This window comes from Pelodiscus sinensis, chromosome 1 (genome assembly GCF_052426305.1).
Source record: "Pelodiscus sinensis isolate ZL-2025 chromosome 1, ASM5242630v1, whole genome shotgun sequence".
Taxonomy (NCBI): Eukaryota; Metazoa; Chordata; order Testudines; family Trionychidae; genus Pelodiscus; species Pelodiscus sinensis.
This window is the reverse complement of record NC_143052.1, coordinates 61,221,965-61,247,742: the sequence shown is the minus strand read 5'-3', so window position 1 is coordinate 61,247,742 and position 25,778 is coordinate 61,221,965. Positions and strand designations below refer to the sequence as shown.

Sequence of the window (25,778 nt, the reverse complement as noted above, 5' to 3'; positions counted from 1 at the left end):
ACTATGGGTCTGTTCCAATATAGGTTTTAGTTTATTGATAATGTGTTGGACGGATTTAAGTTGGGGGCTGTAGGTGATGACAAGTGGTGTTCTATTGTTGGAACAGGATACTAAACTCTGAGAGACTCTGGGAGATAGACAACCCCCTTCTGTTCTAAAATTTGATTTGTCCTTTTCATGTGTGTTCATTTTTTTGATTGTATCTTTTGGTATATATGGTCATGCCAATTTTCTTCCACTATTTGATCTGAGGAAGTGGGTCTGGCCCACAAAAGCTCATCACCTAATAAACCATCTTGATAGTCTGGTCTAGCTGAAACAAAAAACAGGATTATGTAGCACTTTAAAGACTAACACGGCTATATTTCTATTACTGTATTTTACTAGATAATTGATACCAATACACTTAAATAATGGCAGATGCCCTTCCTTTTCTATTTTGCTGTTGTGCAATATCTAAAGATTATTTTCCTCAGTTGTATACCACTAGTTAATCCATTAAAAAAAAAAAATCAAGAGTTCCATTACGTGACAGATCATTCACTGGATTTCACAATCAAAATGTTTAGCCTGAATATTTAACAGATGTTACTTTATGAAAATTCATTGATTTCACTATACTGAGCAACTAAGAAAAGTGCCCTTTGAACTTGAGACATTTCACTTTCAGCAGCAAAACTGTGCAAATTGTCCAGAGAAGCTGTTTTTCCCCCCTTCTTACTCTGAAGAAGTACAGATAAAACAATACTAGAACAACAAAGACAAACTATCACAAACTGTACTGCTGGCTGTAAAATAGGGACTCATGTTTAAAGCAACAACATCCAACTTTTGTACTTGAAGGATTTCATGATAATATGCCATCATAAAACCAAACAACATTTATTTACATTTAACTTTCAGTTCCATGCCTATGTCGAAGCTTTATTTACATCACTGCAGTTACAAGAAAGTATGGTTGACTATTCTCTTCAAATGTGCGAAGTTTATAAAATATCTAACTGTAGAATTAACAAGCTTCAAACACATTAGAGAACTGTGTAATGAACTGTGTTAGTCAAATATATATACACTAAATGTTAGGGAACTAAATATTATATAAGTAAAACTATAATGTAATCATGGGTAATTTTTAGTGAAAGTCATGAACAGATCACAGGAAATAACCTGTCCATGATTTATATTAAAAATATCTGAGATTAAATCTTGGGTGGGGAAGCAAGTGTGCTGGGGGAGAGGGGGAGGGAGAGCGGTTCCTGCAGGACAGGAGTTGCCAACTGCCCTGTAGGAGCAGTTAGGGGTGCGGGGGAGGGGGGGAGGGGGCAGAGCAGTACCAACTGCTAGATGCCAACAGCTTGTGGCTCTTTTGGCTGATTGGGGCCTGCTGCTGGGAGCCAAGGCTTATGGCTGCTCCAGCATGCCAGGGCCCACTCCAGTATCCTGGGCCTATTGCTGGGCGGCCACAGTCTGTGGCTGATCCAGACTGCGGGACAGGGGCCAACGGAGCAGCAGCTGGTGTGGCAGGACCAGCTGGCCCTAAAACCAACTAATTGGGAGGACCTGGGATCAGGGGCAGCCCTGTCGTCAATCAAACTGGCCTCTGCATAAGTCACAAAGATCATGGAAATCAAAGAATCCGTGTTCTCTGCAATCTCCATGACAGGCATGGAGCTAATTATAAGAAAATACAAAGGAATGTTTGCTTTTTGTATGTGCTTCTGTTGATACAACATTACAGATTTTGCTGAGACAGTTTGTAAATACAAAATCCTTCACCTTTGAAGATAGCAGGTAAAAAAGAAGTTGGTAGCTTTACAGTGTATTAAGTTGAACCCTCTCCCCATTTCCAAAAAGAGAAGCTTAGAAGTAAAAAACCAAAACCACCAGAGGACAACGGTAAGAAGAATAATCTAAGAATTCAATGAGCCAGTGAGGAGGACAATAATACACATATAAAAGTAAGTTTTAGCAAGATATGCAAAAATATTAGTTTAGGTTAGTTATCGTGAATTTTGCATAAGAAAGTTTTAATTAACAGTTTAAAAGATAGGTAAACTGATGCGATAATTTGGCAAATGAGTCCATACAAGTTATGGATCAGGGAATAACTACTCTGATAAAGGCAACTACGGGGGAGGCTGGGGGAAGCAATTACAGGAGTCCTCGCTATAAATCCAAAATACGTTCAAAAAAAACTTGGACTTTTAGCGAAACAACTTAAAGCAGGGAATTTTTTTCCCCACGGCTGACTTCAATGAAAGCAAATTGCATTTGCACGACTTACAGCAGGGAATGGGAGGACTTATAACACATCAGTTCCTGCAAACATCAACTTTAGTGTGGAACAGATGTATACGGGGGTGACTTATAGCGGGTACCCCCTGTAGTCGAATGGCTACTCGACTATGCGATAAGCATTTCCTTATCGGATAGTCGACTAGTCGCTAACATCCCTAGTGGAGACAGAGTGCAGATGGGGCTTGCAGCTGCACTAACCTCATTGCTGATCTTGGCTGGCCTGGGGGATGTTGTTCTGATTAGTGGGCTTGGGGGCCACTGCTCTGGCTCCAGAAGAAATCATGGAGCTCCCAGAAAGTCACAGAATCTGTGATGTCTGTGACATAATTGTATGACCTTTGAGTATGAAACTGATGTGCCTTAACTGGGTCAGCTTGATGAGCCTTTAGCCCTTAACTCTCAAAGTAGGTTATGTTGCTGTCAAAGTACTTAGCTATACAATTGCCACTATTATTTATCTTTGGTTGCATAAGATTATGTGCTCTGGGTGGACCAGATCTAAATTTAGGGCACGTATAGATTACCCTAGGCTTCCAAAAGAAAATATGCAAATTCGGTGTGAATTTGAATATCTTCTTCCAATCCCTTTTTCAGAAGAGCCCCCCTCCCCCCAAAAAAAGCAATCTAGATGGGGTTTTTCACACAAAACTCCCCCTTTTTTGAAAGAACCCTTATTCTTCAAAAAAATAGATTTATAGGGTTCTTTCAAAAAAAGAGGGGGGGAAGTTGTGGAAAACCCCCATCTAGACTGCTTTTTTTTTTTTTTTGCTTATGGCCTTTGAGCTTTATATGAGACTGTTCTACTACCTGTATAACTTTACAACAGTTTTGGTCAATTTATGGGCTTGTACAGAATGTTGCATTTGAAATTCTCAGTATTTCCAGAGCAAAGTTCTGGATTCTGGAATTTGCTCCTTTGTATTGAACAAGTAGAGTCAGAATATATTGAACTCAAAAGCACAGTGGAAAAAAGTCTGTCTTAGGCTTTGGCTGAGAGCATAAGGGAAGGTGATTTCACACACACACACACACACACACACACAAATTTTTGTTTAACATTATCCAATTCTTGATGGGTTTGAAAGATGTATGTGCCCAGAAACAATTGTGGTGTGTTTTTGTAAGTAATAATAAATAATGCACCAGACAAACATTCATGCTATACAACAATCCTTTAGAGTGGAAATTGTATCTACACAAAGAGATAGTGCCCTCAGTAGTACACATTAGCTGTTTAAAAGTTCATAGCAACACAATCTGAGAAGTGAAGAATAGCATAAGCAGTAAAGATTTTATAGGAATGTGGGTAGGCAGGCTATAAATAATTGTTTGGGATTTTGTTCAGGGCACTTAGTTTGGTAAATATATCCACTATTGGATTTGAAGGAAAAGCATCACTGGATCTTATGCATCTAGTTTAGAAAATTCTGGTCTAAAGTTAGGGACCTAACTAAATGGCCTGATTTTTGTTTGTGGCTGAGACTGAGCTAATTTTCAAATGTGGATAGAACATTGGTTTAAATGGTGAAAGATGTCATAGACCTTGGCATGTGAGTAGAGCCATGAGTGGTCCTTCATCTCAGTGGACTGCAAGATGGTCATAACCGAGAAGGTCTCCTGGGGTAAGGTAGTTTTGCTAACTGTGCTTACCTACCTAGAATTTTCAGGGAGTGCCAACTGAACAGTAGCAGCGCTCTGTGTGCACAGCTCTTATGGTCAATGTTGTGTACAATCGGCACACACCTCACTTCACGTGCTCTTGTTTATGTGCGTGTCATCTTAGTAATATCCATAGGAAAAAAACTACATGGAGAGAACCTGGCAACCCTCCATGTGGGCAATGTTAAAAAAAAAAATCTCATAGGCCACACAGAACTCTGATGGGCTATAGGTTACTCACTGCTGTCATAGATTAATTATTTGTTGTTCTCTCTTGCTCCTTAAAATTGATTTGCTTGGCTGGGTAGAAAAACTAGATCTAATTCAAGTGAGGATTAAAATTTTTGTGTGTGTGTGCTGTACATTAAAGACAAGGTTATTATCGCATATGAATTACGTATAAATGCTAAAATTGATAAGGCAAGAAAAATACTTGATTAAATTACCTCCTTTAGGGACAGGTCAATTTCTTTCAAATCTCTGATCTCTCCTGTGTCTTCTCCAAGCGGCACCCCAGAGACAGTGCTGGGAGGGGGCGGAGGGCACCGGCTTTCAAGCCGGCTCCTTCCAGCATCAGCTCCTGTCCATCCAGTTCCCTCCCCTCCCGCTTTGCTGCCTCTTGCCCTGCCCACTGCAAACAGCAGCAGCTGGGTTCAGCGCAAGGCCTGACTGAGTAGACCCGGCTTGCCTCTGCATTTTAAATGTAGTAAGAGCAGCAGTGCAGGTGGCTCTGCAGCCGGTTCCTGGAGCTACCTCTGCTGTGGCTCTGCACAGCAGCGCTTATCGACTAATTATATAATGAATACAAATTGTACTGACCATACGATTAGCCAGATTATCGCATTTTAACATCGTTAGTCTCCGCTAGGGTATTATTAGTAAAAGTCTGGGATAGTTTATGGGCCTCAGTGAGTTTTTGTTTATTGCCTATAACTTTTACTAAAAATACCGGTGACAGAACCTTATCCTTACCTAAGAGACAAAAGGGAGCAATGTGGCTAGCATTATGACTGACCATCTTTTACTGCCCTAACCCAACACATCAGAGGAAGTTATTTACCTATGACTAGAGATTGTTCAAGATATGTATTCCCTATGGAATTCAACTGCGAGTTACATACGTGCCCAAAGCTTTTCAAAGTACAGCCGCTTCCCGAGTTGCCAACGGTCCAGTTACGACCGTTCACACTTACGACCAAAGCTCCCATGGAGCGGTCGTAAAGGCGGTCCCCGAGTTACGAACACGACCCGCGCTTACGAACTGCGTGGTCGCATGTAACTCAGTGGGGTCCGAGTTAAGAACAGTTCGAGTTACGGACCAAGTGTTGGTCCGTAACTTGTTCGTAACTCGGAGAGAGGCTGTAGTAATGTCTGTTGGGTTACCCTTCTATCATAAGAGATGTTAAATTTAGATTAATCAACTAATCGAATAGACGATACATGCTAACTCTTGCTACATTTCAAAGGCGGAGGTGCCGCCAGGTCCCCACTATGCCCCCGTGGTCTCCTCCCTGCCGCAGAGATAGAGCAGGGGGAAAACGGCTTTTAAGCTGGCTCCCGGCAGCACAAGTTCCTCCCTCCTCCCCCCCTTGTTGCCTCTCTCTGATAGAGGTAGCAAGAGGGGAAGAGGATAGTTGACTAGTCGCTTACATTTCTATTATATCGCCTCATGGGTCTCTCTTACTACCTGATGCCATTATAGGTTTTCCCTTCTAATGAGAGAATGGTATGACAGACCTCAAATCAATGAAGGCTAAACTCAGAAAGACCTCAAGACATCTAAAATATCATGCTCAAACAGTTTCACTTTTGTTTCTACTGCCTGTCCCTCCTTCTCATATTTATCTCCAGACTTCTTCTCCTTGCCCAGATCTATTCTACCTCCAACAATCTTCTATTCATTAAACTTTTTGAAACTTTGCACATTTAGAGAGAGGTAAGGCATTGACTTTGGGTACACAAATTTGCAAAGGGATAATAAGGTTGAAGTCTGTTATTTCTTATCTCTCTATATTATTTTTTTCTTTAAAAACATATTTGTTGTTAACAAGTATGTTATTTCTGGAGGCACAAATAAGGGTACATCTAGACTACAAGCCTCTTTCAAAAGAGCGATACTTTCGAAAAAGCGATTCACCTTTTTCGAAAGAATACACCCAGGCAATCTGGACGTTCCCTTTAGAAAAAGCCCTGTTTGTGTTCAAGAATACCTTTTTTCAAAAGAGCTCTTTCGAAAAAAGGGGGTTTCCTCATAAAATGAGGTTTACTGCTGTCAAAAAAACCACCACATTCTTTCGATTTAATTTAGAAAGAAAGCAACGGCAGTCTAGACGCAGGTGACGTTTTTCTGAAAAAAGGCTACTTTTTTAGAAAAAACTATAATCTAGACATAGCCTAAGTGAAAAACATGGAGACCTGGGAGATGAGTCAGAAATGGAAGGGAGCATGGGTTATAACAGAAGAGATAAAAGAGGGACAAGGCAGAACTAGGGGGCAAAATCAAATCAGTATCTTAGATGCATCTACAAACATGAAAGAAATATGGGAAATAAGCAGGAATAACTTGAAATGCTAGTAAATAAACACAACTACGACATAGTTGGTATCACAGAGACTTAGTGGGATAATACACAATTGGAATATTGGTATAGAAGCATACAGCTTGCTCAGAAAGGACAGGCAGGGAAAAAAAGAGGTGTTGCCTTATATATTAAAAATGTACACACTTGGACTAGGATGTCAACATGTAGACGACTACATGATTAACTGATAAGCCTGGCCTTATCAGTTAATCCTGTCAACTACAGGCATTCCCCCCCTCCCCCCCCCGCCCCCACTGTAGTCTCTGATTTACAGGCAACAGTACCAAGTGAGGGGCAGAAAGCAGGAGCCATTACACAAGGAGAGCCAACTTTTGTGCTGGATCTCTACACATGCCGGCTCCGTGCACCCATCTGCTCCTCCTCCCCTGCAACCTCCCCGTGGACCAGGATTTCCCAACCTATGGGTCAGGACCCAAATATGGGTCACCATTACATTTCAAAAGGGTCACCAAGTGTCTCCCCACATGGCTCTTTAGGAGCCATTCATACGTTTTTGAATTGCCCAGGGTCACCAAGTCTTTCTGAATTGTCAAAATGGGTCCCCACCTGGAAAAGGTTGGGAACTGCTGCCATGGACAGAGGCTGCTCTGCGGCAGCAGCCTTGGATCCATGGGGGGCGGGCAGCAGTAGGGGACAGCAGGAAGGAACTGGTCTGCATGGGAAGGCCAGTTTTTAAAGCAGCTCCCCTCACTAACCAGTTCCCACCTGCCACCCTGTGGCAGTGGGGCTCCCCGGGAATGGGAGTGCACTAGCTGCCGGCCCCACCTCCAGGGACTATTGAAGAGTTGTGCAACCACTAAAATTTAATGCAGTTATACAACTATTCAATTACACTCTATCTAACATCCCTAACTTGAAGTGAGACTGATACAGACTTGTTGAGAATCTCTGATTTAGATTAAGATGTCATGCTAGGGGGTCTATTTCACACCACCTATTCAAGGAGAAGAAGTGGATGAGGCTTTTTTTAAACAACAAAATTATCCAAAGCACAGGATTTGGTGATAATGGGAGACTTCAACTATCCAGACATAATTGGGAAATTAACACAGCAGGGCAGAGATTATCCAACAAATTCTCAAAATACATTGGAGACAATTATTTATTTCAGAAAGTTAAGAAAACTAATGGGGGGGGGGAAACCTGCTCTAGATTGATTTTAACAAATAGGGAGGAACTGGTTGAAAATTTGAAAGTGGATGGCAACTTGCGTGAAAGTGATCATGAAATTATAGAGTTCATGATTCTAAGGAATGGTAAAAGGGAGAACAGAAACATAAAGACAATGGATTTCAGGAAGGTAAACTTTAGTAAACTCAGAGAGCAAGTAGGGAAGATTCCATGGGAAGTAAAACTAATAGGAAAAACATGTGAATACAGCTGACACTTTTTCAAAGGGACATTATTAAGGGCCCAAAAGCAAACTATTACACTGCGTAGGAAAGATAGAAAGTATGGCAAGAAACCAGCTTGCTTTAACCAGGAGATCATGCATGATCTAATAATAAAAAAGGAGTTCTATAAAAGTGGAAACTAGGTCAAATTACACAGGATGAATATAAGCAAATAACATGAGTAAGATTAGAAGCAAGACATGGAGCAAGATTAGAAAGGCAAAGACATAAAACGAGTTAAATCTAGCTAGAGACATAATGGGTAACAAGGAAACATTCTACAAATATATTAGAAGCACAAGGAAGACCAAGGACAGGGAAAGCACACTGATCAGAGAAGAGGGGAAAACAACAACAGAAAACTTGAAATAGCAGAGGTGCTTAACGACTTCTTTGTTTTCGTTTTCATCAAGCAGACTGATGGTGGCTGAATGCCTAACATAGTAAATGCTAGTAGAAATGGGATAGGCTTAAAAGTTAAAACAGAAAAAGAACAAGTTAAAAATTACTTAGTTAGATGTTTTCAAGTCACCAGGGTCTGATGAAATGCAGCCTAGAGTATTCACGGAGCTGATAGAGGAGGTATCTGAGCCTTTAGCTATCATCTTTGAAAAATCACAGAAGTTGGGGGAGATCCCAGAAGACAGGAAAAGGGCAAATATAGAGCGCCCAGCTATAAAAAGGGAAAGAAGATCAACCCAGGAAACTACAGAATAATCAGCTTAACTTCTTTGCTAAGAAAGATAATGGAGCAAATAAATAAGGAATTCATCTGCAAACATCTGGAAAATAAGGTGATACACAACAGCCAGCATGGATTTGTAAAAAACCAATCATGTCAAACTAATCTGATAGCTTTCTTTGATAGGAAAACAAGTCCTCTGGATAAGGGAGAAGCAGAAGAAGTGGTATACCTAGACTTTAGTAAGGCATTTGACATGATCTCACATGACCTTATCCACAAAATATCAGAGAAATACAACCTAGATGGGGCTACTGTAAGGTGGGTGTATAACTGTCTGGATTACTCTTCTCAGAGAGTAGTAATTAAGGTTCACACTCATGCTGGAACCGCATAACAAGTGGGGGTTCCGCAGGGGTAAGTTTTGGAACTGGTTCTGTTCAGTGTCTTCATCAGCGATTTAGATATTGGCAGAGAGAGGTTGCAAGTGCTTTGGAGATTAGGGTCATGATTAAAAATGATCTGGACAAACAGGAGAAATGATTGGTGGTAAACAGGATGAAGTTTAATCAGGACAAATGCAAAGTACTGCACTTAGGAAGGAACAATCAGTTTCACACATACAGAATGGGAAGCAAATCTCTAGGAAGGTGTACTGCAGAAAGATCTAAGGGTCATAAAGAACCACAAGCTAAATATGAGTCACCAGTGTGACACTGTTGCCAAAAAAAGCAAATATGATTCTCGGTAGGGATGTTAAGTAGCAATTAATTTGCTCATCAACTAGTCCATAAGCACTTCTGCATTCTGCCTTTGAAATGTACAAGAGACCCAGTGAGGGATCTTGTGCATTTCAAAGGCAGAACGCTGCGTGGAGCACAGGGCCAGCGGGAAGTCCCACTGACTCCAGGCTCCATGCGGGTGCTTCCACTTTGAAATGCACAAGAGCCCCTTCTGGGGACTCTTGTATATTTCAAAGCTGGCACAGCCTGGGTCTAGCAGGGGAGTCCCCAGATGATCTTGGGCTCCACCCAGCATTTCAAAGCAGCAGCGTGACACAGAGAAGACTGAGAAGGAACATGATAATTTTCAAGTACCAAAAAGGGCAGTATAAGGAGCAGGGAGAAAAAATTTTATCCTTGATCTCTGATAACACAAGCAGCAGCATGGGAAGATTTAGTTATGATATTAGGAAAAGCTTCCTAATTGCCAGAGTGGTTAAACACTGGAATAAATTGCCTAAGGAGGTTGTGAAATCTCCATGATTGGAGTTATTTATGAATAGTTTAGATAGACATCTTTCAGGAATGATCTAGATGGTGTTTGGTTCCGTAGTGAGGGCAGGGGACTGAACTCGATGACCTCTCGAGGTCCCTTCCGAGGTTCTAGTATTCTATGAAATCCACAGTTTGAGAACTGAAAAACTAAGCATCTCTGAGGTTATCTTCTAGATTAGCCCCATTGGGTAAATAGAAAAATTAACCTAAATGATCTATACAGAAGCCTCTGGACCTTATCAGATTGGGTCCCTAATCCATGAACTATTGGAACTCATTTACAAAACTTTCCTTAATTGTTACATATTATAGAATTAGAATTCATAATCCCTATTCCATGAGATAGTTTTAATTAAGGTATGTGTTAGCTCAAAGCTATCTTGGGATATTATTTTCCTCAAAAAGCATTTTATTAAAAAAATGTGAATTAAATAAAAAATATGATTTTTTTATTTTTAAAAAAATCACTGATTTTATCCACCCTGCTCTGCCTGCACACAGGCCCGAGTACCCTGAACCTGTTGCTGCCCTGCCCTGAACTAAGGCCTGAACCCTAGCTTGAACTCCTTGCACTGCTCCTCACCCGACCCTGAACAAGGTTATGGGCTTACTGACCGTTACTCAACCTGTACACAAGCCTGAGCCTGCTGTTTGTGGCCCCACCCTGAGCTAGGCCAAGGGCATACTAACTGGCGCTCAATCTGTGCAGAGGCCCAAGCTGCTCTGATTGACTGCTGTTCTGGGCAGAGGCCCAAGCTGCTCCGATTTACTTCTGTTCAGCTGGAATATAGGCCCCCGGCACCAGGGCCCTCTGAACTAGGGCATCTTGACAGTTGTTCTGCCCAAACATGGGCTGGACTAGCCAAACTGTTGCAGCTCCAGCCTGAAGCAGGACTACTAACTCAGTCTGCTTCCTTGTAGTGAGGCAGCTTGAACTCCCTCCGGAGCCAGACCAGTATACCAACACATTTACCTGTTAAAAAGTTTGTATGTCTCTCTCGCTCTCTCATTCATATAGACTCATAGACTTTAAGGTCAGAGGGGACCATTATGATCATCTAGTCTGACCCCCTGCACAGTACAGGCCACAGAATCTCACCCACCCCTCCTGTGTCACCGAAAACAGGATGTAATCAACTTTTTGCCTTATTTCTGGTACTATGGTGAACACTTGATCTTTTATTCTGAACCCATGCATACTACGTAATGACATACCCTTATCTTTGTTCAGAGCAAATGCATTCCAGGTACCCTCTTGGTTTGTATGGATAATTTCTTTCCTTTCCTCTTGCCCTATATGTCCTATAATTAGTTTTCCTAGGTATTCAAGGAAAGGTTTACTTCAGCATAAATGTATAGGATTTTAACAAGGGTACAGGCCAATCAAGGATGCATAACTGCTATACTACTGCTCAATAATACGTACATTGAAATGCCAAACATATTTATCACATGGGCTACATCTACACTGGCCCCTTTTCCGAAAGGGGCATGCTAATTTTACAGGTCGTAATAGGGAAATCCGCGGGGGATTTAAATATCCCCCGTGGCATTTAAATAAAAATGTCCGCCACTTTTTTCCGGCTTGTAGAAAAGCCGGAAAAGAGCGTCTACACTGGCCCCGATCCTCCGGAAAAAAGCCCTTTTCCGGAGGCTCTCTTATTCCTACTTTGAAGGATTCCTACTTTGAAGCCCTTTTCCGGAGGATCGGGGCCAGTGTAGACGCTCTTTTCCGGCTTTTCTACAAGCCGGAAAAAAGCGGCGGACATTTTTATTTAAATGCCGCGGGGGATATTTAAATCCCCCGCGGATTTCCCTATAACGACCTGTAAAATTAGCATGCCCCTTTCGGAAAAGGGGCCAGTGTAGACGTAGCCACGTAGTATTATCAGCACATATAGATATGCTAGCCAGAGTAAACCAGTCATTAACCCTGAGCAAAGTAAGTTAGAATAGAAGTTGGCATGCATTTTTTGTCAGCATAACTTTCTTTTGTATGAATGACTACCAAAGTTCTGAATTGTGATACGCTGCTTGCTTCAGACCTACTTTCTTGCTTATAACAATGCTAAAGAAGCTACTACCCAGTCTTATTATGAAATACTATAAAGGTAACCTTGTTTCGTAAAACCTACCAACTTACTATATTACTATTTGAACACTTGATGTCAGTAAGAGGTTCATATCCATTTTTATACTTGCTCTGCCTCTTAAAATAAGCAGTTTTTTTGCAGAAGTTTTACAATCATACTAAATTTCAGACCTAGTGTCTGATATTATATACAGAAGAAAATATAGTTGAACCTCTCTGGTCCAGAGTGATTTTAGTTAGCCAGATGTCCACATATCATGGGTATGGCCAAATTTCCTGCAGTACGTTTATCTCCATTGGTCCCGGCTCTCAATGTTCTGTGCTGTTATTTAGCTCTAATTTACCCCTAAATGTTTTCTAAGAGCCCAGTAAGCAGTGGGAGTGTTGGTATTGCTGCTAGAAAATATTGACTTCCCATGGTTCCACAAATTCTCTGGCTCAGCACTGGTCAGGTCCCAAGAGCGCTGCACTAGATTCAACCTGTACAACCATTTTGACCACACCGTTATACTAATATCTATCAAATACATTTCCATTCCATGCATCTGACAAAGTGGTTTTTACTCACAAAAGCTTATGCACAAATAAATCTGTTAGTTTTTAAGTTGCCACAGGACTTAGTCTGTATCTGCAAAAACAACAACAGTGGCTGCCCCTTTACACTTATCTAAGTCAACAGAATTTTTTGAACATGTTCCAAAGTCGACTTTTGTTAAACTTACTGTTTTATCCTCCTATTCTGCAGCAAGACAATGGCCACTGTTAACAGTATTCAAAATGGAAGAAACTACTGGTTTGAGTGTAATTCCTTGCACTTAAACAAGAAACACTGGTCACAGTGATAATCCCTTTCAAAACAGAACACTATTAATCATCTCTTGTTCCCATAATATATGAACTAGAGGCCACCAAATGAAACTAATGGGCAGCAGGTTTAAAACAAATAAAAGGAAGTTCTACTTCACACACCGCATAGTCAATCTGTGGAACTCCTTGCCTGAGGAGGCTGTGAAGGCTAGGACTATAACAGGGTTTAAAGAGAACTAGATAAATTCATGGAGGTTAAGTCCATAAATGGCTATTAGCCGTATGGGTAAGGAATGGTGTCTCTAGCCTCTATTTGTCAGAGGGTGGAGATGGATGGCAGGAGAGAGATCGCTTGATCATTACCTGTTCGATTCACTCCCTCTAGGACACCTGGCATTAGCCACTGTTGGCAGACAAGGTACTGGGCTGGACAGACCTTTGGTCTGACCCAAACTTATTTCTTATTTTCAGTATTAATATGTTAATTATACTTGGCTCCCTTTTTTCTAGATGCTTCTACTTTTGCAGAGTTTAAAACCAACTTGTTCTTATGCCAAGAAACGAATATCTACACATCAGCATTTGAATAATGCATCAGAATGTATGTATGGCTCTGACACATGTTCTAGCAGCACCACCATTAAATACCATATCTTACAGAATTAGAACAGCAAGTGGTGACATATTAAGTCAAAATGATGTAGGTGGTCTATTTCTAAGGATCACACTTACTTTTAAGTAAATCTAAATTTGTGACACTTCAGGGCGTGGGTAGGAGTGTGAATGGGAGGGAAGATATTAGTCCTCCTGGAAGTACTAAGAATTTTTCAAGTTATCTTACTCAGGAGACGGTTTCTAGGAACCAGGAATCTGAGAATTCCCTGTAACTGAACACCAAGAAAATAAAAGGAATTACTAGATCTGTTTCATGCTTCATAAGCATGAGGCAGTTTGTATGATCTCCTGTCAATTAAAAAACTGAAACCTAAAGATACAAGACATCTGAACACAAGAACAGATAAAAGTTACAATTAAACAGCACTGTCTGCTAGCACCTTCAGAGGCTTCACGCTATGGAGTGATAAGCTTGACCCGAGGCCTAGCATGACTGGGGGAAAGGTTTTTTGGGGTGCTCCGCTTGGCAAATATGAAACCTGTCGCTACCCGAAAGGGCAGGTGGGGCCATTTCCCTGGTTTATGTTTGAATAATGGAACAGGTACCTGCCGGGGGGAAGGGAGGGACCGAGCTCTGCTCATCGCCCCCTTCCCGGCGCCGGCCAAACGCCCGGCAATCCCAGGCCCTTCATTGTCCTGGCCACACGGAACTCCCCCGCATGCCCAGCTGGGCTCGGGCCAGAGCGGCGGGAGCTACCTGCTCCGGGCAGCCGCAGGGCCCTGGCAGCTCGGACCATGCCGAGGCAGACTTCATGGACACAGGAAGAGTCAGCGCCGCTGGCCAACGCGGCCCCGCCCCCACCTTCACCTGCAGCTCGGCCTCAGCCGCTCCCGAGCCCCGCTGTCCCCTGAAGCCGCGGGCGCCACCCCCCGGGGAGGGTGGGTGGGTGCAGGGCCCGGCCCGCCCCGTTACCAGCAGGGAGCCTATCGGCCCCTCTCCACCTCCCACAGCGCAGCGGCCCCAGGGTGGGAACCCGCTCGCCCCAGGGCCCAACGCCGCCCCCCGCCCCTCCCTCACCAGGTGTCGCCCTTGCGCAGGGCGGTTTTAAGCAGCGCCGCGACGTCCGAGCGCTGGGTCTCCAGATCCGCCGCGCCTCCCTCCGCCATCTTCTCCCCCCGGCGGCGGTGGCGGCGGCAGCAGGGGCAGGAGCGGGCCGCGCTGCATGCTGGGAGTGACGCCAACGGGGAGACGCCCTCGCCACCGCAACAGGGAGGCGGGGACAAGAGGGGAGACCGCGCGTGACCTGCGGGCGCGGGGAGCCGCTGCTGCCCTCTGGCGGGCTGGCGGGCTCCGCTCCGCCTGTGGCGGGGTGTGACGGGGGGAGGAGCAGGCGAGAGGGAGCGGGGACGCGCCGCTATCACAGGTCTGGACTCTTCCAAGCCGCGTGCGCCTGGCCCTGCGTCGCGGGCTGGGACCTGCCGCCCAGAGCCTGGCCCCAGTGCGGCTGCCCAGCCTGGGATGCAACGGGGCAGGGCTGCAGGGAGCCTATTTGAAACCCTAGGGGTTAGCAGAGCCCCTCCCCCAGCCTTGCAGGAGGGACAACTAGACCCAGAGTCCAATTAATGTCGCGGGACAAATAATGACAAAAAAGGGTCAAGGGGTGCGGGTCAAGGTTTAAAACAAGGGAACCGGAGGGGGACAGCAGTAGAGCACCCCGGGCAGCGCCCATTGCTCCTCAAAGCTGTTGATGGAGCCAGTGGATGCTGCCCAGAGGAACTCTGCCCTGATATCTGGCACTAGGGAGGAAGGGCAGTAGCAGAGCACGGCCTCGTCTAGCATCCTCCTCCTGGTATTGCACATTGAGGCTTTCACCAGGGGCAGGAACAGGTTGACAAGAAGGTCTCACGACTTAGTGGGGCCACCACTAGGGTGTGCATAAATAAAGAGGTGTGGGGAAAAGTGCAGCCAGATCCTCAATAAGAGGTTCTGGAGGAGCCAGAATATGGGCTGCAAGCTGGCGCATTCTAGGTATGTGTGCGCTAGGTTATCCCTCACGCTGCAGAAAGGAGAGGTGGCTGGGATAAGGGTGAACCACACCAGGTAAACGCCCGTGCTCATGGCTCCGTGAAGGAGCCGCCAACTGATGTTTCCGATGGGCCGCAGCTATAAGATGGATTAGATGCTGGCCCGTCGGCATTCCCCATCCTCAACTGGTCCGTAGGTAGTCCCACCACTTGGTGTTGGGGCGGGACACTGGAGTGAGGACATGCAGCACATGGAGCATGAGTATGTATAGAAGGTCCCTAGGCAGGGTTTGAAAACAGACTGGCTGCAAATCTGGAAGCAAACTGGGAGTCCAGGGGTCAGGAAGCTAGGGGGGGCTCCCCGAGAACAGGGGCCCAAGAAAAAGGGCCAGAGGGCTTGCAGTGAGGGGCGGGGTAGGGTGTGCCCTCTGGCAGGGCTTGTTACAGGAAATCTGGAGAGGGCTGTGACAAAGCAGCCTTCACTTCTTGGAGTGCAGGGGAGCCCCATGCACTGAGCGAGTGCTCAGGGATCCAACCAGTCCCCCCTATCGTAGTCCAGGAGGTCTCCGACCTTGGTGGTTTCTGCCAGGATCAGCCTCTAGTGCGCTGAGGGAGACTCTGCCATCTGCACATACAAGGCTGGATTGCGGAGCAGGGGCTCACAAGGAGGTCTGTTCCTTCGATGGCTGTAGGGTAAACTGAGGCAGTCCATGGTATTTCGCTAAGAACCTCTGTTCAATCCTAAATTTGAGACAGGCCTGTAACTTAATAGCATGGATAGTTAGCCTGAGTAGAGGGACCTTGGTAAGGCACAGTCACCCTGGCAACCACATTCCAAGGGGCCGCACCAACTCATACCAACACAACCTTGCTAATATGTTTTGCTTTAATCCTAGATAATGGGTCCATAAACTCATGGATCACATCAGCACGAGACGCCAGTAACCCCTTCACAAACGCATCATAATTTAACTAGACAAAAGTTGCCATTTAATTGTCTGTTGATGTTGGCTTATTTAGTTTATGGAAACTATTTATATTAGAGATAAGGAGTTTGTTTAGCAATGGGCGGAGATGCTGTGTAACCTTTGTAGTTTATTGGCTAACATGCTCATTTCGTCTTGCCTCCAGAGCCTATCAAATTGCTTCTCCTCTGTCCATCTGCCGCCTATATAATCTACTGTAATGTTTTGCTTAACCAGTGTTCACCAGGTTAACCCCTGGTTGTCACTCCGCCAGCGCTGAGTGTGTAATAAATCCTCTGACTTTTTTTCACCTGCATCCAGAGTGTCCAGAATTATTCCCTACAATGGTCACAATGGACCTGGTTGCCGAGAACAGCTTCCAAGTCTGGAGGAGTTCCTGGTAGAACTCCGGCAGCTCTGAGAGGTCTCGCAGAAGACCCCCTCAGGTGGAGAAAAAAGAGCTGCCAGTCTGGGGCAGGACGGGGAGTGCCGCCCGCCAGCGTAAAGTACCCCGCTATCCTGGCAGCAAAGCCCCAGAGCCCAGTGGGGTGAGGCGGTGTCTCTTACTGCACGCTAGTCTGTTGGCATGGAGAGATAGACACGTTTCATGGGGCAGTCTCAAAATCTCTGGCCAACAAAGGCAGGCGCCTTTTCCAGGCCTGGCAAGTGTCTCTCTCACTGACATCGTGGGTCCAATAAAAGACCTCTCCCCCACATAACCTGGGACTTTCAGGCTATGTCTAAGCTACATCACTCTTTCAAAAGAGGGATGAAAATTAGACAGATACAAATTGCAAATGAAGCCTGGATTTGAATTTCCCGTGCTTCATTTGCATAATGGCGGTAGTCTTTCGAAAAAGGGCTTTTTGAAAGTAAAATCGATGTCTAGATGTGGTTCTTTCTGGGGAAAAAAACCCTTTTTTGAAAGATCCTGTACTCCTCAAAAAATGAGCCCCATGTTAACCCAAACTGCAACAGCGGACCGCAAACAAACGGGCCACATGTTGAATAGCCCTGGTATATATGTATATATGCATATGTCTGTCTTTAAATCAATAGTTAATTTACATGCAGCATCTGGAATTACATAAAGATGTATTTCAATATTGTATACACTAGGCATATGGTCTTTACTATTGTATTATATGCTTACTTTTAATTACAGCCTCTCCCAGAGTAATGAACAAGTTACGGGCCAAACACTTGGCCGTAACACGATCTGTTCATAACTCGGACCCCATTGAGTTACATAGCGACCGTAACTCGACCGTTGCAACTCGGGCACTGGCTGTATGTATTCTACTAAAGTGTAGATTCTACTAAAGACTTGTTCAAACCGGGATACTGTGGATAATTGAGTATACAAGAATAGGTTGTTTGCTGAGGAGAGAACTGCAAAAAATTCAAAGAATAAACAGCAATGAATATACAGAAAGGAAATACACATTTTTGGTCAGCATATCGCAGACCCCACAGAGAATGGGTAGATGATATAGTAGATTGGTGCGGAGCTAGTCTACAGAAGCTAAGCCACTCCGCACTAGAGAGGGAAAGATGGAAGGAAATAGGGAGGCATTGGACACCAACAAGTATAGAGCCCATGGTTATTGATGATGATGATGATGATGATATCATAATCCTAACAAGAAAGATATCTGAACTGTCCTTGGCTGCTGCTGTGGCCCTCCAAATAGCTAGGGTATGTTTTGGTGATTAGATTTTTTTTTAATGATCTATTTAGAGGAACAAATGGGAGAAAGGGCAAGAGCAACTGTTTCAATGAACAGAAATATTGTCTTTGTACATAATAGGAATGTTAGTGTGTACTCATTTACACAATTAACCAATAAGTCTGAGCTCACCAGTTAATCCTAACAGTTACACAAACCCCTCACCTCGCAGCAAGGTGAGGAGAAGCCCATGCCCATGAGGAACTTGCTTTCTGTGAGCACCAGCTGGTGCCTGACCCCCTGCATGTAAATGTGTAACCACTAAAAAATTCAGCAATTACATATTTACAAAAATAAATGTTTTTTATCATCCCTAGTGCATAGCTTGTTGCTGGTGGCTATTCTAGAACTAATATAAATGACCTATTCAGCCTAAGTTGAGAAGCATGAGAACTAATGATTGTAACAAGGCTGCACAAAAGTTAATTTTTGTCTTGTAATGGGATCAAGTTGACTGTTGTAATAACACTAAGGGAAGCAATCTCCACCTTCCTGCCTATTGCATGGTTGTACAGTCAGATGGGGTATTTGATCTGCAATGAATAGATCTGGAACTCTGTCTCAGCTGAAGAATTAGGATAACTGAAAATGAAACTGTTTAATATTTAGCTCCTACATGCGAGAAAGAGGTGTTTTTTTAACAAGTCTATTCTTCAAGAGTTATTGGGGTTATTTTATTTAATACATGTAATACAATGTTTAAAAAATATTTCCATAAATACTTAGCCCTTATGCAGTATTCTGTATCTTCAAATGCTTTATGAATATGAAGTAATCTTCTCTATATATAATTTAGAGTGCATCTTTGTGTGTCTATCTGCAAGTCTTTCTGTTTCTTAAACTTTTTAACACCAAACAATAATTATTTTTATGAGGACCATCAAGGATTTTTTGAGGAAAAAAAGGGTCAGGGGGAAGTTATTGAGGGAAAAAAAAGGTTGGGGGAAAAGTTATTGAGCAAAAAAAAAAAGTCACCCACCCCTTTAAGGGCAGCCATTTTGAACTCTGTTATTCTCCACGGCACAACTCCAACTGCCTCGCAACACACCGGTGTGCCATGGAACATAGTTTAAGAAACACTGTCCTAAACAGTTAGAGGTAGGGTTACCATATTTGGCATGCTGCTTCCTTTTCTCCTAACTTAAAGCAAGGTCGGGGGTTATTTGTGCCAGGACAACCGGAAGGGCCAGGAACAGGACAGTTTCCCATGACATGCAAGGGGAGGTCCTGTTTGAAGGGATGCAATACTGAAAGTGGCCACTAGAGGCAGCAAGCCCGCAGGAGAGAGCTATCCTACAGAGGGTCCACGGGGGAAGCCATATCACCAAGGGAGTGGCGAGCAGGACTGAGGCTCCACTATCTTGCCTGCAAACACGCCAGGTAACTAGTCCCCCTGCCCCAAACCCTTTGCCCTCCTCCCTGCCTTTGGCCACAGCACCAGAGGAGAGAAAGAGGCTGATCTCAGCTATGTGGTACTGCTGGGGGTAGGGGTGGGGAAAGAAAACACCTCTGGGGACCAGGATGGGGGTGCTGGAGGAATAGAAAATGCCCTGGGCAGGCAGGGGAAGGAAGGGGAACAGAAAATGCCCCCAGTGGCCAGAGGAGCACTCGGGGGAGAGAACAGGCCCCTGAATGGTTAACCATATTTGATAAGCATCACCCTTACTGGTTCATGCTTACTGGTTACCGTTAATCAGTGGGCTGGAGCAGTTCCCCGCCTGCCATGGGTAGGTGACTGTTACAGCTATGAGGCACCTTCCACAGTGCAGGCAGGGGCGCTCCAGCCCAGCCAGAGCAGCCTCTGTCCACAATGAGCCCAGCCTCACCAGAGCAGCCCCTGGCCATGGTGGGCTTGGCCTGGCTGGAGCAGTCCCCCAACCCGTGGCCAGGAAGGGAGCTCCAGCCCAGGCCCCATTTAATCTGTTAAGCAATTAATCAGAACATTTCAATGCTAAACTGATTAACCAGGATATTATGTCCCTATTGTAAAGCTCTTCTCTCAGTAGTTGCATAGGTGCCAGACTCAGAGGGTTATGGCTCAGCTACCTTTTGACCTGCCACTGTCCAGCTTGGGACAGGTGATCCAGTGGCACCATGGCCAGTTTATCGCAGGGGAGACCTTCACCTGTACATTGTAGTGAAAGCCAATGGCAGCAGAATGGGGGAAGAAGGGGGGATTGGCTAGGGAAGGAAGCTGAATCAGTCCTATGGGATAGGAACCATTTCAGACTGAGTTCAAGGTGGGCTTCCTCTTCAATCAACAATTCCTAAAGGCCTCATATCCCCCAGAGACTGGACCTGAACCTTCCTACCAGCATGGCCCCCCAACTTTAAATGTTACACTTCAGGCTATGTACGTGCTTGAATTAACTATTTTGAATTTTAAAAAAGAGGGGAAAAAACCCTTCCAGAGCCAAGGGTATCTTAATTATATTTTTTTTAAATGTGAGCTGGCTGATTCTATAAAATTTTAGAATGTAGAAACTACTAGTCAAAAATACCAGTTTTAAAATCTGATGTCAGTGTTCATGGGTACACTGGTATGTCCTGCCAACTAAATGAGCCTATCTCTGTGATAAATGGCCCCTTATACCAAGAATCAGAAATATTTAGGTTACTCCTGATAGCCAAAGGATTAGTCACATCAGGTCAATTGCATTTTGGGTCTCACACCAATAACAATGCTTGTAGCCAATTCTATAGTAAACTCTATGAAGATTTATTAAATAGGAAAAGGAAATTAGAGACTTATGTACAAAGTTAAATCAAGTGAACAGACATATTAATACGTTAGAAACAGAAAGGAGCATAAGCTTCGGCAAGTCCAGTGTAAGAGAATAACTTGGCAGGCCAAAAAAGCATTTGAAGAGAAACTAGCAAAAGACATGAAAGCTAATAGCAAAAGAATTTTTAAAGAATTTCAGAAGCAGGAAGCCAATCATGGAGGTCACTGTTATCGAGATGCTAAGGGAGCATTCAAAGAAGCTATCCCATATTGAGGTGTCAGTATAAGAGGTTTATGGAAAAAAACTTGATAAAATAAACAGTGATAGGTCACCAATACTAGATAATATTCACCCACAAGTTCTAAGGGAACCCGATTTATGAAACTGCAGAACTAGTGACTGTCGTATGTAAACTATTGCTTAAATAAGTCTCAGAACCAGATGGAACAAAGCTGATGTAATACTGATTTTTTAAAAAAGGCTCAAGGCAATCCTGGCAATTATAGGCTGGTAAGCTTTACTTCAGTACTAGGCAAATTGGTTGAAACTATAATAAAGAACAGAATTATTCAACACATGATATATTGGGGGAAGAGTCAATACAGCTTTGTAAAAGAGAAATTATGCCTATCAGAGTTCTTTGAAGGAGTCAACAAGCACATGGACAAGGGCAATCCAGGGGGTATAGTGTTTTTGGACTTTCATAAAGCCTTTGAAAAGTTCCCTTACCAATTCTCTGAAGCAAACTAAGCAGTCATGGGATGAGAGGGAAGGTACTCAGTCCTGCCACTGAGCTTCTGTACAACCATGGATAAGCCATACCTGTTCGGGCTTGTCGATTAATATTATAATCACCTCAGGACAAGAACTGTCTTTTAGTGTGTCTGGATAGTCCTTAATCTTGTTTGGCCCTTCAGGTGTTATTTTAATATGGGTTGTTGACCTTCTCAAGTCCAGTACCCTCAGAACCTGACTGGTGCTGAATCAGAGAATTTACTGGACCACGGGAGGTCAATATTGTCTAGCAGCATTACCAACATTTCCATTGTTTACTTGGCTCTTAGCTCTAATTTATGCCAAATGTCTTTTAAATAACAGCACAGAACATGGAGAGCCTGGACTGGTGGCTGTAAACAAACTTTATGGGATGTTAAGAAACTTGACCACGTCCATGGAATGTGGACATGTGGCTAACTAAAATCATGCTGGACCATAGATGTTGCTGGACCAGAGAGGTTCAACCTGTACAAATAATCAATAATGATAATACAGATATACTGTTGAGTCTTTATACTACTCTTTGGTTGGTGCATTTGAATCTGATGTACCAAATGTACATGCATTACGTTTAAGGGAAAACGTCACCTTTTTATTCTATAAATTTGACGTGAACATAACTGTCCCAGGAGACTACTTACATTTAGGGTAAGTGAAGTTAGATTTGACTCTTGAAATAACTGAAGTAAAAAGCAAAAAATTCTAAGGAAAGAAATATATTATAGCTATTTTATTAAATTGTTATGTGGAAAATCCACTGGAAGCATGACATATTGTAAGAAATGGTTGGATAGGTAGCAAATGAAATTCATCCATTTGCTAATATACGCATAGTTTATATGCAACTTGCACTTACAGGATGTGTCTAGACTGGCAAGTTTTTCCGCTAAATCATCTGATTTTGCGGAAAAACTTGCCAGCTGTCTACACTGGCCGCTTGAATTTCCGGAAAAGCACTGACGATCTCATGTAAGATCATCAGTGCTTTTCCGGAAATACTTTGCTGCTCCCATCTGGGCAAAAGTCTTTTTCCAAAAGACTTTTGCGCAAAAGAGCCAGTGTAAACAGCACAGTAGTGTTTTCCGCAAAAAAGCCCCAATCGCGAAAATGGCGATCGGGGCTTTTTTGCGGAAAACCGCATCTAGATTGGCCACGGACACTTTTCCGCAAAAAGTGCTTTTGCGGAAAAGCATCCTGCCAATCTAGACATGCTTTTCCGAAAATGCTTTTAACGGAAAACTTTTCCGTTAAAAGCATTTTTGGAAAATCATGCCAGTGTAGATGTAGCCACATAGTTTAACTAACTTAACTAGATTTGACTATTCTTTGTGGAATGAGCAACATAAGATAGGACTATTAATAGGATGTAAGCACTATGCCAAAAGATTAAAGCAAAAGGTCTAGTGAAAAGGAGAGCTGAGAAGTCTCTAAAGACACTGAAGTGTAGTTAGAAAAGATTAGTAGATTGCAAGTCCAGAAAGGAATTGTCAGTGACTAGGAGATGGGCAGTTGTGTTAAGTGGCTGCAACAGGAGACTGAGCTGGGATCGGTAGGCAGAGACCAGGGTTATAACTGCAGTCAAAGATTCTAGGACAGGAGTTGGGAACCTTTTTTGGGTTGGGGGTCACTGACCCACAGAAAAATCAGTCAGGGGCTTTACACAAGTGAGAACCAAAACCAACCAACCAAACCCTTGCTAACGTGGCCCTCAACTGAGAAGGAGAAAGACACTCCTCACATTCCCCTCACACACTAGAGCCTAGGGGGACCCAGCCTAGTAGATTTTGTGTTCTCCAAGCTGTAGTGGAGGACTGGAGTGCCTGTATGGGCTTCCCAATGTTGCAGGGAGGGCTGAGCTTCTGGGGCTGGATCCAGACAAGCTGGGGGCTGCACCCCATCCAGGGCCTTAGATTTCCCACCCCTGTTCTAGCAGAATTGGTTTACCTGAAGGGAGACAAGGAAGGAACTGTCACAGCCAGGACCAAATGCTTTGAAACACTGCTCAGCTGCTGTGGAGCTTAAGAACTGGTCTGCCAGCCAGTCAAGCAGTATAGTTAATCAGAGAGCTTTCTGCAGGCCAGCTACCCTTGTTAGGCTGTCTGTAGATTGACTCCGCTGCAGACCCTGCTTTCTGACAGGGTCATTTTCATTATCTACTCTGACCTTTTGTATAACACAAGCTATAGAAAATAACTCCTAGAGCAGATCTTTTTTAAAAACATTCAATCTTGATTTAAAAATTGTCAGTGATAAAGACTCCACCATAACACTTGGTAAATTCTCTCAGCGGTGAATTTAACTCACTGCTAAAATTTTACACCTTATTTTCAGTCTGAATTTGTCTAGCGTAAGCTTCCAGCCACTGGATCATGATACACCTTTCTCTGCTAAATTGAAGAGCCCATTATTATATATTCCCTTAACCTGTAGACAGTAATAATGTTATTCCTTAACTTTCTCTTTATTAAACAAACTTGAAGATTTCCCCAATGTTGCTCAGGTCTTTAACTCAAATAAGTTTTGTATTTCTTCATTTAAATCATTGCTCTGGGACTAGAGGGGCTGGGGATGAGGTTCTTCAGTATACAGGCTGGGAAGCGGGCAGCACGGTATCCTGGGCACCTCATGGCCCCTGTGAGACATGGCCTGCTGTGCAGGCCACACATGGCCTTGTTCCTGGGACATCCCCCTCCTCTGGCCTGAGGACTGTTGGTCACTGTTCACAGTGGAGGGCATGGCCTCAGGGAGAGTATCTGCCTGGATGACTAACCAACTCTCCCTCTTTGTGTTTTCCACAGCCGGGACTGAGGGGTGAGCCATGGCACCAGAGCCAGCCGCCAGAGCTCAGGGGACCTGAAGACACACCAAGATCCAGGAAGACCTCATGCGCCAGAAATGTCAGCATCCTGTGCAACATGCGGCAAACCCTGGCACAGAAGATACGCGATAATGCTGAGGAACCATACTTGGGACCAGGTCATGCAGCGGTGTGATAATGTGTGCATGATGGCATACCTGCCTGCTGCCGCTGCTCCTTGCTTCCATCCTCCTGCCCCCCCCCCCCGCTATGCCCATTTCCACTCTGCCTGCCTCCCATGCGATGCCTCTGCCCCCTCCGCTGTCACCCTGCCATCCTGACTCCACTCCAGCCCCTCTCCTGCCCATCTCCCTATGTTCCCCAGACCCACCCAACCCCAACTCCAATGAGGTCCCCATACCCAAAATGGCACATCTAGCTGCCCCCATGTTATGACCCCCCTTTCCCTCCAGGTAATCCACCCCCTTCCCCTGCACACCTTTTTTCAATTTAATTACAGATTTCGTTTTGTTCAAAATCAAACAGGTGTTTTTACTGAGAGGTCAGGGAAAGGAGAAAGGGAGGGGTTGTGGTGGGAAAGGGATGCAGCAGCAAGCTAAAGGCCCCTGTTGGGGAGGCCTTGGGGAGAGTTACTGAGGTACTTGAGAAAACCTCTCCCTCAAGGCCTCCCGGATGCGCACCCCGGCCTGATGGGCTTGGCGGATCGCAGCTGCTGGAAGGCTTACTCCTCACTGCCAGCATGTGCCCCCAATCCTGGGAGGAAGGATTCCCCCTTCCTCTCCACAATGTTGTGGAGGACACAACACGCCGTGACTAACTCGGGATGTTGTGCTCTCCCATGTCGAAGTGGGTCTGCAGGCACCTGAATCACGCCTTTAGACACCCAGAGGCACACTCAACTTGGATTCAGGCCCGGCTGAGGTGGGCATTAAATTGGTTCTCAGCTTCATTAGCCACATCCCCCATGATGCACAGTGGCATCTGTATGTCCCCAATGGCAAGTTCATGGCAGGGGAAGAATGTGCTCACCTCCAGCTTGCCGTAGAGGCTCATGTTCCTGAATATGCGGGCATCATGTGCCCTGTCCGACCACCCGTCAAAAATGTCTGTGAAGTGTCCACAGTGGTCAACCAGGGCCTGCAGCACCATTGAGAAGTAGCCCTTCTGATTAATGTACTGGGCCACTTGATGTTCTTGTGCGTGGATTGGGATGTGGGTCCTATCTATGGCTCCAGCGCAGTTTGGGAACCTCAGGGCAGCAAATCCAGCCATGATTGGGTCCTGGTCTCCCAGGCGAATGACCCTCGAAG

General features: G+C 44.4%; 1 protein-coding gene and 1 long non-coding RNA gene across 3 annotated transcripts in view; one reads left to right on the top strand and one right to left on the bottom strand.

The window, feature by feature from the left end:
- The window catches only part of USP15 (ubiquitin specific peptidase 15), a 139,140-nt gene extending 124,468 nt beyond the window's left edge, over positions 1-14,672 (bottom strand). The window contains exon 1 of one of the 2 annotated variants that reach the window (XM_075930764.2): positions 14,506-14,672. In XM_075930764.2, coding sequence (XP_075786879.1) covers positions 14,506-14,594 — 89 coding nt within the window. In that variant the 5' untranslated portion in view covers positions 14,595-14,672. The remainder of the gene's footprint in view (positions 1-14,505) is intronic. The other variant, XM_075930758.2, reaches the window with a different exon arrangement.
- Positions 1,819-24,990, top strand: LOC112543524 (uncharacterized). Its single transcript, XR_003086708.3, has 3 exons — positions 1,819-1,958; positions 13,323-13,413; positions 24,449-24,990. It is a non-coding gene; the product is annotated as an uncharacterized LOC112543524 (long non-coding RNA).
- Positions 24,991-25,778: the final 788 nt, after the last annotated feature.